The 14,602-nt window shown below is 41.0% G+C and overlaps 1 protein-coding gene across 1 annotated transcript in view; it reads right to left on the minus strand.

Moving 5' to 3' along the window:
- Positions 1 to 14,602, minus strand: part of LOC138467406 (zinc finger protein 850-like) — a 451,188-nt gene that overhangs the window by 342,627 nt on the left and 93,959 nt on the right. The window contains exon 3 of the mRNA XM_069607355.1: positions 812 to 3,425. Coding sequence (XP_069463456.1) covers positions 812 to 2,874 — 2,063 coding nt within the window. The 5' untranslated portion in view covers positions 2,875 to 3,425. The remainder of the gene's footprint in view (positions 1 to 811; positions 3,426 to 14,602) is intronic.

Here is a 14,602-nt window from a genome sequence, read left to right on the forward strand (position 1 = left end):
AGAGTGTTCCACTAGAGATCGGCAATAGTGTAAGACACTAGAGGGGATCCTGAGGAGACTGTAGTGCCATAGACTTTGTTGCAAAAGTGGAACGCCTCAGCGTTGAGCAAGGAGGATGTTCCAGGCGTGGCATTCATTTCATGGAAACAGACTCTGGAGTAATATTGGAAATTCCAGTTTTTTGGATTCCGTTCTCCATGTTATCCCCCCTCGACAAATATTGCCTTTTCACATGTGTTGTGCCAGGCTTTAGTCTTATTACCATGTGAGAATCCAGCTTTTTCCCAGTGTATTTAAGAGGGCTTCAGATCATTTAAATTTGGAATGTTCTAACCCCTATGCTTTGAATTTGAAAGTAAAATCACTGTACAGCAGTGTTAAAATTAAAGTGTAAACATGTAATCCTCATTCCCAGTAGAGGCATTTTTTTTATGAAGTAATAGACAAATGATACCTCTTGTAATTCATGCTTTTCCGCACATAGAAATTCATGTAAAATAAAACATGTCTTTGTTCTTTACAGTTTCTCTACAGATCATAGAAAGGTTCACCCCATGTATCCAATGAGGGCCAGTGGTCATTGATTCAACCACTGCGTCTTTAAGCTGTTTCAAAATGTTGGTGCCCATTAATTTAGTGTTCCATAGGATGGGCTTCCTAACACAGAAGGTACAGTCTCCTTTTGGAATATTCAAGAAGGGATGCATTCCAAACAGCAGAAATTTAACCAACCATAATCAGCCACTAGTTGTTGTGTTCCAAAGGAAACGTGAAGCAGCTGTGGCGATATGTTCATCACAGTTTTAGTCACTAGCCAAACTCTGTCCCATTGAAGAAGCATCTTGTCCCCTCTGAAGCTTCAATTGCAGCGGGTATTTCACCAGCTACATGTCCTCTCTCCTGGTGGATAAAATCATCCTGCATACTGAAGTACTTCCCATATGAAGTGCACTGAAATGGATACTCAAGTGTATGTTTACGCTGGTGCCTAATAAGGTTACTGCTCAGACTGAAGCTTTTTCCACATTCTGTGCACACATGAGGTCTCTCACCTGTATGTGTTCTCTGGTGGCTAATAAGATGTCCCTTCCTAACAAACCCTTTCCCACATTCAGTGCACGCATGCGGTCTCTCACCTGTATGTGTTCTCTGATGGATAGTAAGATCTCTCTTCTGAACAAATCCTTTTCCACATTCAGTGCACACATGGCGTTTCTCACCTGTATGTGTTCTCTGGTGGATAGTAAGATCTCCCTTCTGAGTAAACCCTTTCCCACATTCAGTGCATACATGAGGTTTCTCACCTGTATGTGTTCTCTGGTGATGAGTAAGCACTCTGTTCTCAGCAAACCCTTTCCCACATTCAGTGCACTTATGAGGTCTCTCACCTGTATGTGTTCTCTGGTGGCTAATAAGATGTCCCTTCCTAACAAACCCTTTCCCACATTCAGTGCACACATGCGGTCTCTCACCTGTATGTGTTCTCTGGTGGATAGTAAGATCTCCCTTCTGAGCAAACCCTTTCCTACATTCAGGGCACTCATGAGGTCTCTCACCTGTATGTGTTCTCTGGTGGATAGTAAGCTCTCCCTTCTGAGCAAACCTTTTCCCACATTCAGTGCACTCATGAGGTCTCTCACCTGTATGTCTCCTCTGGTGGATAGTAAGATCTGCCTTATGAGCAAACCCTTTCCCACATTCAGTGCACTCATGGGGTTTCTCACCTGTATGTGTTCTCTGGTGACGAGTAAGCGCTCTGTTCTCAGCAAACCCTTTCCCACATTCAGTGCACTCATGTGGTTTCTCACCTGTATGTGTTCTCTGGTGGCTAGAAAGTTGACCCACCTGAGCAAACCCTTTCCCACATTCAAAGCACACATGAGGTTTCCCACCCTTATGTGTTCTCTGGTGGATAGTAAGATCTCCCTTCCGAGAAAACCCTTTCCCACAGTCAGTGCATACATGAGATTTCTCACCTGTATGTGCTCTCTGGTGGCTAATAAGGTCTCCCTTGTTAGCAAACCCTTTCCCACATTTAGTGCACTCATGTGGTTTCTCATCTGTATGTGTTCTCTGGTGGATAGAAAATTGACCCACCTGAGCAAACCCTTTCCCACATTTGAAGCACACATGAGAGGTCCCAACTGTATGTGTTCTCAGGTGGCCAGCAAGCAGCCACCTCTGAGCAAACCCTTTCCCACATTCAGTGCACACATGAGGTTTCTCATCTGTATGCGTTCTCTGGTGGATAGTAAGATTTCCCTTCTGAGAAAACCATGTCCCACATTCAGTGCACTCATGGGGTCTCTCACCTGTATGTGTTCTCAGGTGGCGAGCAAGCAGCCACCTTTGAGCGAACCCTTTCCCACATTCAGTGCACACATGGGGGTTCACACCTGTATGTGTTCTCTGATGGATGATAAGATTACCCACCCAAGCAAACCCTTTTCCACATTTAATGCACACATAAGGTTTCTCACCTGTATGTGTTCTCTGGTGGTTAATGAGATATCCCTTCTCAGCAAACCCTTTCCCACATTCAGTGCACACATAAGGTTTCTCACCTGTATGTGTTCTCTGGTGGATAATAAGTCGTCCCTTCCAAGCAAACCCTTTCCCACATTCAGTGCACACATGAGGTTTCTCACATGTATGTGTGCTCTGGTGGATAGTAAGCTCTCCCTTTGTATCAAATCCCTTCCCACATTCAGTGCACTTATGAGGTTTCTGGCCAGTATGTACTTGCTGTTGGCAGATAAGTTTATCATGCAAGTGGACATTATTCTCAAATTCAGTGCACTGATAAGGATTTTCACCCATGTCCTCATGGGGTAATAAATACCCATGTTCTGGAGATGGCAACATTCTCCACATTCTGTGCAGGTGTGAGGTTTCTCGCCACTTTATTCAGTCAGGTGTTAATAAAAGAACCTTTTCCACTGAACCTTTTTTAAAATTCAGGGCACAGGTGAGCTTTCTCGTCTGGAGATAATTTCTGGTGACAAACAAGCTTTTGCCTCTAGCTGAAGCTGTTCAAATATTCAGTGTATGGATACTGTCGTTTAGAATTTCAAAACAATTCCTTAAGCAATCTAGACTTGCATTCATAATGTATATAAACACACACTCATGTGTGTTCTCACAGGAATAATATACAAAACAAAAAGCCTTGTTTTATACACATGAAGCACTGTTGCCATCATTATCGAGCACTGTTGCCATCATTAGCAAGCACTGTTGCCATCATTAGCAAGCACTGTTGCCATCATTAGCAAGCACTGTTGCCATCATTAGCAAGCACTGTTGCCATCATTAGCAAGCACTGTTGCCATCATTAGTCTGTAATGTTGGTTTGAGGCTTTGCAGTTCATTAGTCCAGAGAATTTTACAATCACTGTTGTTGCATTTTTCAGGCCATCAATCACCTATTGAAATAAAAGGAGAGGCACATTATTAGTTTCAACACGTTCACAATCTCAGGCATCACTTGTAACATGCAAACTGGTTGTCAGTAGTTGTGATGTGCATTAGTTAATTACTCACGTAGTAACTAACAACACTTTGAATACTAGGATGCCATCGGTCGGGGACAGGCACCCTGATAGGCGGCAGAATAGTGGTGCTCTAGTGATAACATGAAATGTGACAGAGGTGATTTGCAGCAGGAAGTGTGTCATTTATATTTATTTAGAAGATTATTGACTTCGATCCACCCCGGGTATTTCCTCAAGTGCATCGTGGGCCCGACGAACCTCCTTGTCGCATCAACCATAACTGTGCCCTAGCACCCAGCCACTCACCCTATCTCATCCATTGCCCATTGATTTATAAATGATGATGCAGTAATGTACCTGAATCACCGCACACGTAACCACTACTAATGCACGGCCGTAAACACGCTTACAGCATGCTCTTCTGCTACTGTAAATATGCATTATGCTAATATACTAACTATTGCTAAGCAAATGACTGTTACCACTATCATGTATCATTCATAAGTACTTGCCTATACTGTTTGAATATCATCTGTGCTTGCCCAATCCCGCTATGATTCACCTCTCAATACAGTCCTATCTGTTCTTGAGTACTAACCTCCCAAACATAAGTGTCTCTCTGCTTTTCTAACCTCACCCTGCTCTTGGACTTCCAGCCTATGCGACCTGCCATCTTGCACAATTGTATCCATGGGACGGTACCTAGGAAATTACATGATATATGATATGATATGGCATTTATAATGCACCTATACACAAGTGTACACATGACCTTAGCTAACTATTGCATGCTATCGCGTCATGTCTGTGCCTACTGCTATTCGCTCATGCCTTATTATAATACTCAGTTCATGGTCTCTGCACATGATGGCCTATAAAATTACGAGTAATGTCATCCTACCAACTTAAACTGATCTCCATGCCCTGCCCGGCCCAAACAGTATTTCCTTATCCATGTCCGGTGCATTACCATTATCCGACAACATACCTCTGTCATTATTCCTACCCGCCTACCTCCCAGTAACGCCTAACAGGCTCACCCCACCATCACTCTGCAACAAAGATCCCCTCACACCTGCACTATGGATCAATCTCCTTGCCACGAGACCTACATCTAATTAACACTGCCCAACTAAGATTAGGAATTTAAGACTGGGCTCAAGAGTACAATCAAGTCATTTAGTACCCAACATTAAGCACGACACCACTGCCAATATACCCAATGCCTCAATCAGCACCAATAACAATGTACCCATGCCTAATGATTCCACACCTCACTTGAAAACTAAGCCACAGATCCATATCAACCCATGCTCTAGACATAGCGGATATCATAACATCGAACGATCTGGACTTTCTGGCATAACGGTGACCTGGCTCTAAGCCGCGTCAGTGCCCACCCTCGCTCGCTCTCGCCATTCCAGATGGATATTCCATACATTGATCGACAGAGAATCATCTAAAGGAGGCGGGGTAGCATTTATTGCCAAAACCTCACTACACATAAGGCCCATAGCCAACCAAACATTCACCTCTGGGGAATTACTATCAATCAAGCTACCCATCTCAGCTTCTTGAACGCTCACCATTCACCTCATATACAGACCCTCTGGGCCTATCTACACCTTCGAAGAAGACATCGCCCTTCTCCTTTCTAATAATACGAAACCTAGCTCTTAGATTTTATTATTAGGTGACCTTAACTTAGGCCTTCAGGACCCTAAAGATGACAAAGCATCGCTCCTCGCCAACACTATCTCTGAATTAGGCTTTACTCAGCGTATCACCCTTACCACACATAATAAAGGAAGGACATTAGATTGGCTAGCCGATTTCAACTGCACACCAACATCCTTTCCAACACACCTGGCGCACGGATGGCCCACCACCTCATCACATTCACTATCAAAAAAGAAAACCATCTCGGCCAGCAAACGCCCATCACCCCACCAACATGCACGAGAAACAATCGAAACATAACTGTGGAGAAATGACTTCCCTTACTACAGCCGATCATTGACGTCAGAAGCTTACCATCTCTGACCCTACGGACTTAGTAGACCTATACAACCGTACCCTGCTCAATGCTATCAATACCACAGCACCACTAAAAATGCACAAGGCTAAACATTGCGCACATCTAAACTCGTGGTTTACCCCTGAACTAAACACCCTACGTAAGAACAAGAGAAACGCAGAATCTTCCTGGAAAAACTCCCCTTCAGCCATAAACGAAAATAAATGTATAATAACCTCTACTAACTATAAAGAAGCTATTCTCCAAACAAAAACAAAAAACACCTATAATGATCGAATTATCAAAGCTAAATCTAGCATGAAAGAACTCTTTAACATCCTAAGAGAGCTAGAATACCCTTCCCCTCTACCAGACATCTGTGTCAAAGACACCACATAGTGCACTAACATTCAGAAGGCCTTAGTCACAAAATATCGATGTTACAGACTAAAATAGAGTCTAAAAAAACTCAGCCTCCTCCCTGACACAGCCCAACCTCTATCATCAAGTAAACAATCCAACACTCACGATTTGTTCAACTTCTCACCTCTCTCTATCAAAGAGGTTGAGGACAAAATCTCAAATCTGAAACAGTCTAGATACCAGGGAGACATTTGCCCTGCTCTCATCATCAAAGATGCAGCAAAGCAACTAGCCCCCTTTATCACTACCCTAATTAACGCCTCATTTGAATCAAGCACAGTCCCAACCAATCTGAAAGACGCTTGGGTCCTCCCCCTTCTAAATAAAAACACCTTAGAACCCAACATCCCTACTAATTACAGGCCCATTACAACAGTGCCATTTCTCCTAAAAATCCTGGATAGAGCAGTATATCTGCAGATCCAGAACCATGCAGAAAATCACAAACTCCTGGGCCTAAGGCAATCACGTTCCGGCCTAAACACAGTACGGAAACGGCCCTGATTGACCTCAAGACACAAATGGACAACCTAAAAGACAATGGCAAACTCGCTCTCTTACTACTATTAGACCTCTCGGCAGCATTTGACTTGGTTAATCATAAAGTCTTACGCAACCACTTCTAATCAGCAGCCCACTTCTCCGACAAAGCCAATGCCTGGGTTCAATCCTTTCTAGACAATAGTGTCAGTCTAGAAAAATGGATACCTCTCATGATTGGCGACAAACGCATTTTGGTGGCCGTGGGCCAACCGTCTCATGTACAATACGATAGAAAGAGTAAATAAAGGGGTACACCTGCACTCACAATCCCTGATCCTTCAGGTAGAGAATACAACAATCAAAAAGGCGGATCAGTGGAACAGGATGACACTGGTTAGATATAACTATAAAGTTCCACACACATCCATTACTGCGCCACCAAAAACATTATTGTTCAAAAGCAGTTATGTTTGTTCATTTTCAGCCTTATTTATTTTTAGTTGCAGCCCATATTGATGACACGTGTTTCGGCACTCTCACTTTGCCTTTCTCAAATCTGGGCAATTATTCTTATACAAATTACTATCCAAACTGATCAGTAAAGAATCAGTAAAGAACCAACAAAAAATCAATTTTCACAGTTATTTTAAAAAAAGGAAAATAAATTCAGAAAGCATTATTTTAAAACATATAATGTAGAGCAAAACATATTTGTCATCATAGATATTCATCATGAGAAAATTAAATGAAAAGAGCACATACCAGAATATTGTCCAGTTGCAAGGTAGGTCCATGCGTGATGATTTAGTGTTCCGATGGAGATGGAGAAAGAGAGGGGTGGGGTAAATTAAATTAAAAGAAAAAGAGAGAGTAGAAATAAACGAAATTTTAATGAAATTTTAAATTTAATGAGAGGGGTAGGGGGCAAAAATAGTATAGCAATATAGTTAATGCCGTTTGTCCTTCCAAGTATCATTTATTTATTAAGTGCAAGTATTATCTAAAATAGAGCTTACTGATCTTGTTGTTGTTCATGGTTTCTCTAAATGACGTGGGTGATACAAAAGGAGAGAGTCACGTCAGACTCGTGGACGAGGTACGTCCTGGTAAGGTAAAAAAATGAAATATTGGGAATGGGTTGGTTCCCTCATTATCCCGCTCGCAATTCACCATTTACTGGTTTAGGAATTCGAATCTAGGCGACAGGTGCATTTGCTTTTTTTAGGGGTTTTAGTTACAATACGAAATTATAAATTGATAAAAATTGCAACGTTCATAAGTAATCCTTTTTCTATGTGTTCTGCCATTCACAATGCGTTTTTTATATAGCATGGAGGCCGGCTACAGCACATACACACTTTCATTTCTTAACAGCAGTTCATTATATATTTGACTTTTCATTCTAGAGTTAGTGCGGCTCCATGGGCCATCTCCTCTTTTTTTTGCGGATCTGAGACTGATAGGAAGGTAGCAATGGGTGGTCTCATGCTTAGTTAGAGCTTACCTGAAAAGTCACAATTCCGGCATCAAGCGTCGTGTGTTTACTAGGCGTTCGCATCCTACTGAATGGGGAGTATGTATGCTGTTACCAAGGTAACTTGTTCGTCCTACTTCGCTTTCCACCTTCTCCCTGCCGTCGGCCATAGATTGGGATACTATGCCTCTATTGACCTGTGTCATGAGGTTACACGAAGTTTAATTCCATTATGCAATTTAAACGCATAGTTATGCATTTAGCTTTACAAACGGAGCCCTTTTTATTGTTGGCTCGTGTGAAAACCTAGTAAATCTTTATTATTGTATGGTAAAGTCACGTGTATCTCCTTCACCCATAGTCTCATGGGAACTGTAGTTTCTGCTATATTTAGTGGCTTTTAAACCCTTCACCCATAGTCTTATGGGAAATGTAGTTTCTGCTATATTTAGTAGCTTTTTATCTGTCCTTTAACTCAGTGTGTACTGTTCTTATTTTTACATTGTTAGTGCGAGTCTATGTGGACAAATATACAGGGAAATGCTATTACTTACACATTCTGTGCAAACGGTAAGTGCATAAGAGCAGTTGCTTGTGTATAACCACAAAGTTTAATAAATGGTTCAACACTATCAATGGCATAGTTACAAGTTTTATTGCGTGGGTCCTTTTTGGTTCACACACTTTTTGATTGTTATCTAAATTAAACATTGTTTCATTAGTGAAACCAATATAGTTTTTATATGTGGTGAGTTCACGTGCATCTATTTCTCCCAATGTCTTATGGGAACAATGTAGTTTTTATATGTGGTGAGTTCACATGCATCTATTTCTCCCAATGTCTTATGGGAACTGTAGTTACTGCTGTATTAAATGAATTTTTTTTTTGGGATAGTAGTCTATTAGCTCTGTATGTGTTGTTTTTATTCTGATTTTAAATATATGTCCACAAATATACACGGAAAACCCAATAGTTGCCATTTTCATACAAACAACTGATACAAAGAGCACTTATTTCAATAAAAACACAAAGGTTAGTGTATGATTCAATCTTCTCAATGGCATGATTCTACATTTTCGGACATAAGTCCTTTTTAGGTTCACTCTTTTTGGGTTATTATTATAGAAAATTGGACATCTCATTGTCTGTGTTTAAACCTGTTTCAATACATCTGAAATACTTGATTAGCTTCGCTTCTTCTTGTCGCAATCTTCCTGGTTTCCACCTCGGCATCCCAAGGATACCTTTTTTAGACCAATAAATTTGATGTCCTGCTTGCAATCCAATTGATGAAGACTCTGCCAGTGTTCTGCCAATGGTAGATTCTTATCTTGGTTTCCAATCACTCCCAAGTGTTCTCGTATTCTTGTGCGTATTTCTCGGATCGTGCTTCCTATATAGATTTTGCTGCAAATGCATATAATCGCATAGATCACATATTTCGTGCGACAATTGATCTGCTCCCTTATTTTCATTTTGATGCCATCTTTATTTTCGAAGCGGTCAGTCATGGGAACCGCATGCTTGCACATGGTGCATGTTCCACATTTTCTGAACCCCACTTTGGGATGTAACCAATTCTCTGTTTTCTCCTCTTTCTCGTCAGGTAGTAATGATGGACTAAGGCTCAGTTTTAAGGTTCTCGCCCGTCGATACACTATCGAAGGGTAATCTTGTATTTGTGGTCCAATGTGTGGGTCCAATTTGAGCAGGCCCAAGTGTCTTCTGAGGGTTCTTTTAATGAACTGGTTATTGGTACAAAAGGTGGTAATGAATTGTACCTGTTTGTCTTGAGTAGGTTTGTTGCGCTGTAAAAGAGTTTGTGATCTTGTTATTTGATGAGCTTTCTGGTATGCGGTTTTGATGCTTGTTCCCGAATAGCCTCTAGCTTTGAATCTAGTGGACAGGATTTCACATTCCTTCTCAAAGTCCGTTTGTTCACAGCAGTTCCTTCTCGCTCTAATAAATTCACCATTGGGGATGTTACGGATGACAGGTGCATAGTGACAACTGGTAGCATGTAGCGTGGAGTTTACTTCAGTGCTCTTATGATATGTTCGAGTCTTCAGGCTATTGCCTGATACATAGATTGTTAAATCCAAGAACTTTATTTCAGTGTTGCTGTATTCCCCTGTAAACTCTATACCCAACTCGTTGGCATTTATTTCTTGTCGAAAAATCTCTAATTGCTGTGGTGTCCCTTGCCATATAAACAAGACGTCGTCAATGTACCTGGTCCATTTAACGACATGTAGGCCGAATGTCTCTGTAGTATAGATCTTGAGGTCTTCAAACATGCCCATCACTAGGTTCGCTAGGGCCGGTGCATATTTAACCCCCATAGCTACGCCTCGTTTTTGTTTGTAGAAACTGTTATTGAACATGAAGATACTATTATCTAGAGTAGCCATGAGCATTTCTTTAAGCATGCAAACAAATGGGAGATAAGATGCTGATTCATTTTTAAAAGTATGGTCAATTGCATCTAGGGCAAGGTCATATCCTATAGACGTATAAAGCGCCTTAACATCCCAAGTTGCGAGTAGATAGGTTGGTTGCCATTGAATACTCTCAATAATGTTTATTGCTGCGGTTGAATCCTTCAAATAAGCTTGTACATTTGTAACTTTCGGTCTTAATAAGTTGTCAATATACTCCGATATATGTTCCGTGGCCCAGCCTATTCCGGAATTGTGACTTTTCAGGTAAGCTCTAACTAAGCATGAGACCACCCATTGCTACCTTCCTATCAGTCTCAGATCCGCAAAAAAAAGACGAGACGGCCCATGGAGCCGCACTAACTCTAGAATGAAAAGTCAAACATATAATGAACTGCTGTTAAGAAATGAAAGTGTGTATGTGCCGTAGCCGGCCTCCATGCTATATAAAAAACGCATTGTGAATGGCAGAACACATAGAAAAAGGATTACTTATGAACGTTGCAATTTTTATCAATTTATAATTTCGTATTGTAACTAAAACCCCTAAAAAAAGCAAATGCACCTGTCGCCTGGATTCGAATTCCTAAACCAGTAAATGGTGAATTGCGAGCGGGATAATGAGGGAACCAACCCATTCCCAATATTTCATTTTTTTACCTTACCAGGACGTACCTCGTCCACGAGTCTGACGGGACTCTCTCCATTTGTATCACCCACGTCATTTAGAGAAACCATGAACAACAAAAGATCGGTAAGCTCTATTTTAGATAATACTTGCACTTAATAAATAAATGATACTTGGAAAGACAAACGGCATTAACTATATTGCTATACTATTTTTGCCTCCTACCCCTCTCATTAAATTTAAAATTTTATTAAAATTTCGTTTATTTCTACTCTCTCTTTTTCTTTTAATTTAATTTACCCCACCCCTCTCTTTCTCCATCTCCATCGGAACACTAAATCATCACGCATGGACCTACCTTGCAACTGGACAATATTCTGGTATGTGCTCTTTTTATTTAATTTTCTCATGATGGATATCTATGATGACAAATATGTTTTGCTCTACATTATGATATGTTTTAAAATAATGCTTTCTGAATTTATTTTCCTTTTTTTAAAATAACTGTGAAAATTGATTTTTTGTTGGTTGTTTACTGATTCTTTACTGATCAGTTTGGATAGTAATTTGTATAATAATAATTGCCCAGATTTGAGAAAGGCAAAGTGAGAGTGCCGAAACACGTGTCATCAATATGGGCTGCAACTAAAAATAAATAAGGCTGAAAATGAACAAACATAACTGCTTTTGAACAATAATTTTTTTGGTGGCGCAGTAATGGATGTGTGTGGAACTTTATAGATTCATTTTTGACAAGCGAAGTGGGGGAACTCTGTGTCTTCGCTCTCTACACACATCATTGCGACACGATTGAGTTATTACTTTTGTATTCAGTCGCGGAGGTTTAAGAGTGCAGCTAGAAAAGCTCCCCAAGTTTGCAAACCTGGTTAGATATAAATAACATATTTATTTAGAAAAACTCATCACATGAACAATTATTTTACTTGCATAAAAATTACCTAAAAAATCCTACATCAACTCATACCCTGATACGTATCCACATTCAGAAATACATTCGAACATCCATCGATACAACACCCTAGTGTAGTAATAACACCAAATTGTGTTTTTCAAGAATTGCTTTCTAAAAATATTCAATTAACATTTCCTATGGTGACCCAGTTCATAATATCAGGTGTCATCATATAACCGGTGTCCAATATCACCAGATATCCCTCCTAGAGATCACGTCGACACGTGTTTCGGTCAAAGACCTTCTTCAGGACGTCGGGCTAGGAGCACTTGCTCCGCCCGGTTCTCCACGTATCTGGGCCAGTAGCGAATCTAAAAAATGTAAAAGCCAGTATGTCATCCCTATTTCTTTTCACAGGTGACAAACAATGTCACAATATGCTTTCCAAAATAAGCACATAAAACCCAACTCACCCCCACGTTTTCCGCTTGCGGGACGGTGAGGCAGGGGGTCGGAAATCAATCCTCCACGGACCTCAATATGACTGTTGAGCCTATGGATCCAACACAAACACCTCTAAGTATTTGTCATGAAACACCCCATTGCATGTATGTACTAATGCGGCATATCCACAGTTGGACATAACTAAAAAAACTTACACTAACAACGTAGCTGATGGAGACTCCTATCGTTCACAAGACCCAGGAGCACCTCTAGTCCACGTACATCTATGTCGGATGAGTCGGTCACACAAAGAATCTCTGTACCTCTGTAACAAAATGAAGCAGAAGTTGCAGTGTGTACCAATTGTAATATATCCATACAACACCTCACTGTTAATTCTGTCATAAACAGTTCCCAAATATATCAAATTGGGGCAACACACCCATAGGGGTGTGCCCGCTGTTGCCATATTATGGACTCTTGCACCCAACGTATATTGGGACCCATCGGAAAAGTACCAAACATATCAAACAATGTGACGTGTCCCGGTGGCACCACCGTTAGCTGTAACAAAAACACACTTCCCATGTGCTTCATATATCCACTTACATGCGTGTGTATGCAGGGAGCGTAGCAGCCATCAATTAAATCTAGTGAGTTTCCGAGTGCTCCCGCCGTGTACTATAACAGAAACACACTTCACATGTGCACTTACATGTGTGTATATGCGACGAATCAGTACAAACATCAATTACATCTAGGGAGTTTCCAAATGCCGCATACATCTGCTCACTGGTACAAACATGCGAGTACTCAGTTGCGGTCATCACATCATGAGTAACTCGAAAACTAGTACCAGTACAGGGACGGGTGGGGCGATGGGGCAAAATCAACAACAGGTTTTTTCAGAGGGGGACAACGAGGCAGGCCCAGGCAGCGGCAACCACAATACGGGCAGGGACAAGGAATGAGGACCAGGCAGTGGTATTCCAACCAGTGACTCAAGGTACCTCTGACCTAATGCCCATTTTCAATCTATCTCAGCACCCTCTCGCTAAATCAGATCTGGATTTGTTATCCAAAGGGCTTTCATATGTCCCCACTATGAGAGCTGATGCCTTTAATATGGAACTCGAGCTACAGAGATTTTTTAGGAATATTAGACTCAAATATTTTTTTGAGGTTTACCTTCCAGCGCACCCCTATGAAAAGGGTTCCGCTCCAGATACGGTACCCAATGTGAGTGGGCTCAAAACGAGATCTAATTTTACTCCACCTCCACATACCTGTACACCGGAAATTATAGCTTTCGAGAACATTGTTACTCGCGAAATACTTGCAGTTATCAAATCTAAGAATCACAAACCCGATAATTTGACAAAAGCGGAAAGACAAAGCCTTATCAGATTATGCAGCAAAGATTCGATCACGATAAAACCCGCGGATAAGGGGGGCAGGATTGTGGTACTAGACACTGTCAAGTATGAAGCAGAATGTTTGCGACTAATGGGTGACACATTTTCCTATAAGAAACTAGAGAGGGATCCTACAGGTCGTCTACAAGACGAAATAAGGAGTTTAACTGATCATGCAGTAAGAGAAAGGTGGATAAGTGAAGAAGAAGGTCGAAAAAGGCGGCCTTCTATATATTACCCAAGATCCATAAAAATATCACTGAGCCGCCTGGCAGACCTATAGTGTCAGCCATTGACTCGCTGCTCGAACCATTGTCTGTTTATTCAGAGGTATTCCTTAAACCATTTGTATTGGGTATGCCATCTTATGTAAAAGACTCTACCCATATGATCAATATTATCAAAAACATTGAAATCAGAGAGGATGACATTCTCGTCACTATGGACGTAGAGTCGTTATATACGGCTATTCCCCAACTAAAATGCTTACATGTACTTGGCCAATTTCTGAACAAAAGAACAAGACCACATTTGCCTCCTACCGAGTTTGTTCAAGAATGTATTAGGCTTGCCATGACAGAAAACTTTTTCTTGTTTAGGAAACAACTTTACAAACAAGAAAAAGGCGTCAGCATGGGGGCTACTTTTGCCCCCGATGTGGCAAATCTATATATGGCTAATTTTGAGGATCAGTTTGTCCTTGGTGAAAATAATCAGCTCATGAACCATCCCACTCTAAACATGCATCTGAGGTTTTGGAAACGATACATCGATGATGTTTTTGTAGTTTGGAGGGGCTCAGTGACATCCCTAAATGAGTTTCATGCCTGGCTAAACCAATGTGATACAAATATTAAATTCACTATTGAATA

This window comes from Ambystoma mexicanum, chromosome 4q (genome assembly GCF_040938575.1).
Source record: "Ambystoma mexicanum isolate Mex_15411 chromosome 4q, UKY_AmexF1_1, whole genome shotgun sequence".
Classification (NCBI taxonomy): Eukaryota; Metazoa; Chordata; class Amphibia; order Caudata; family Ambystomatidae; genus Ambystoma; species Ambystoma mexicanum.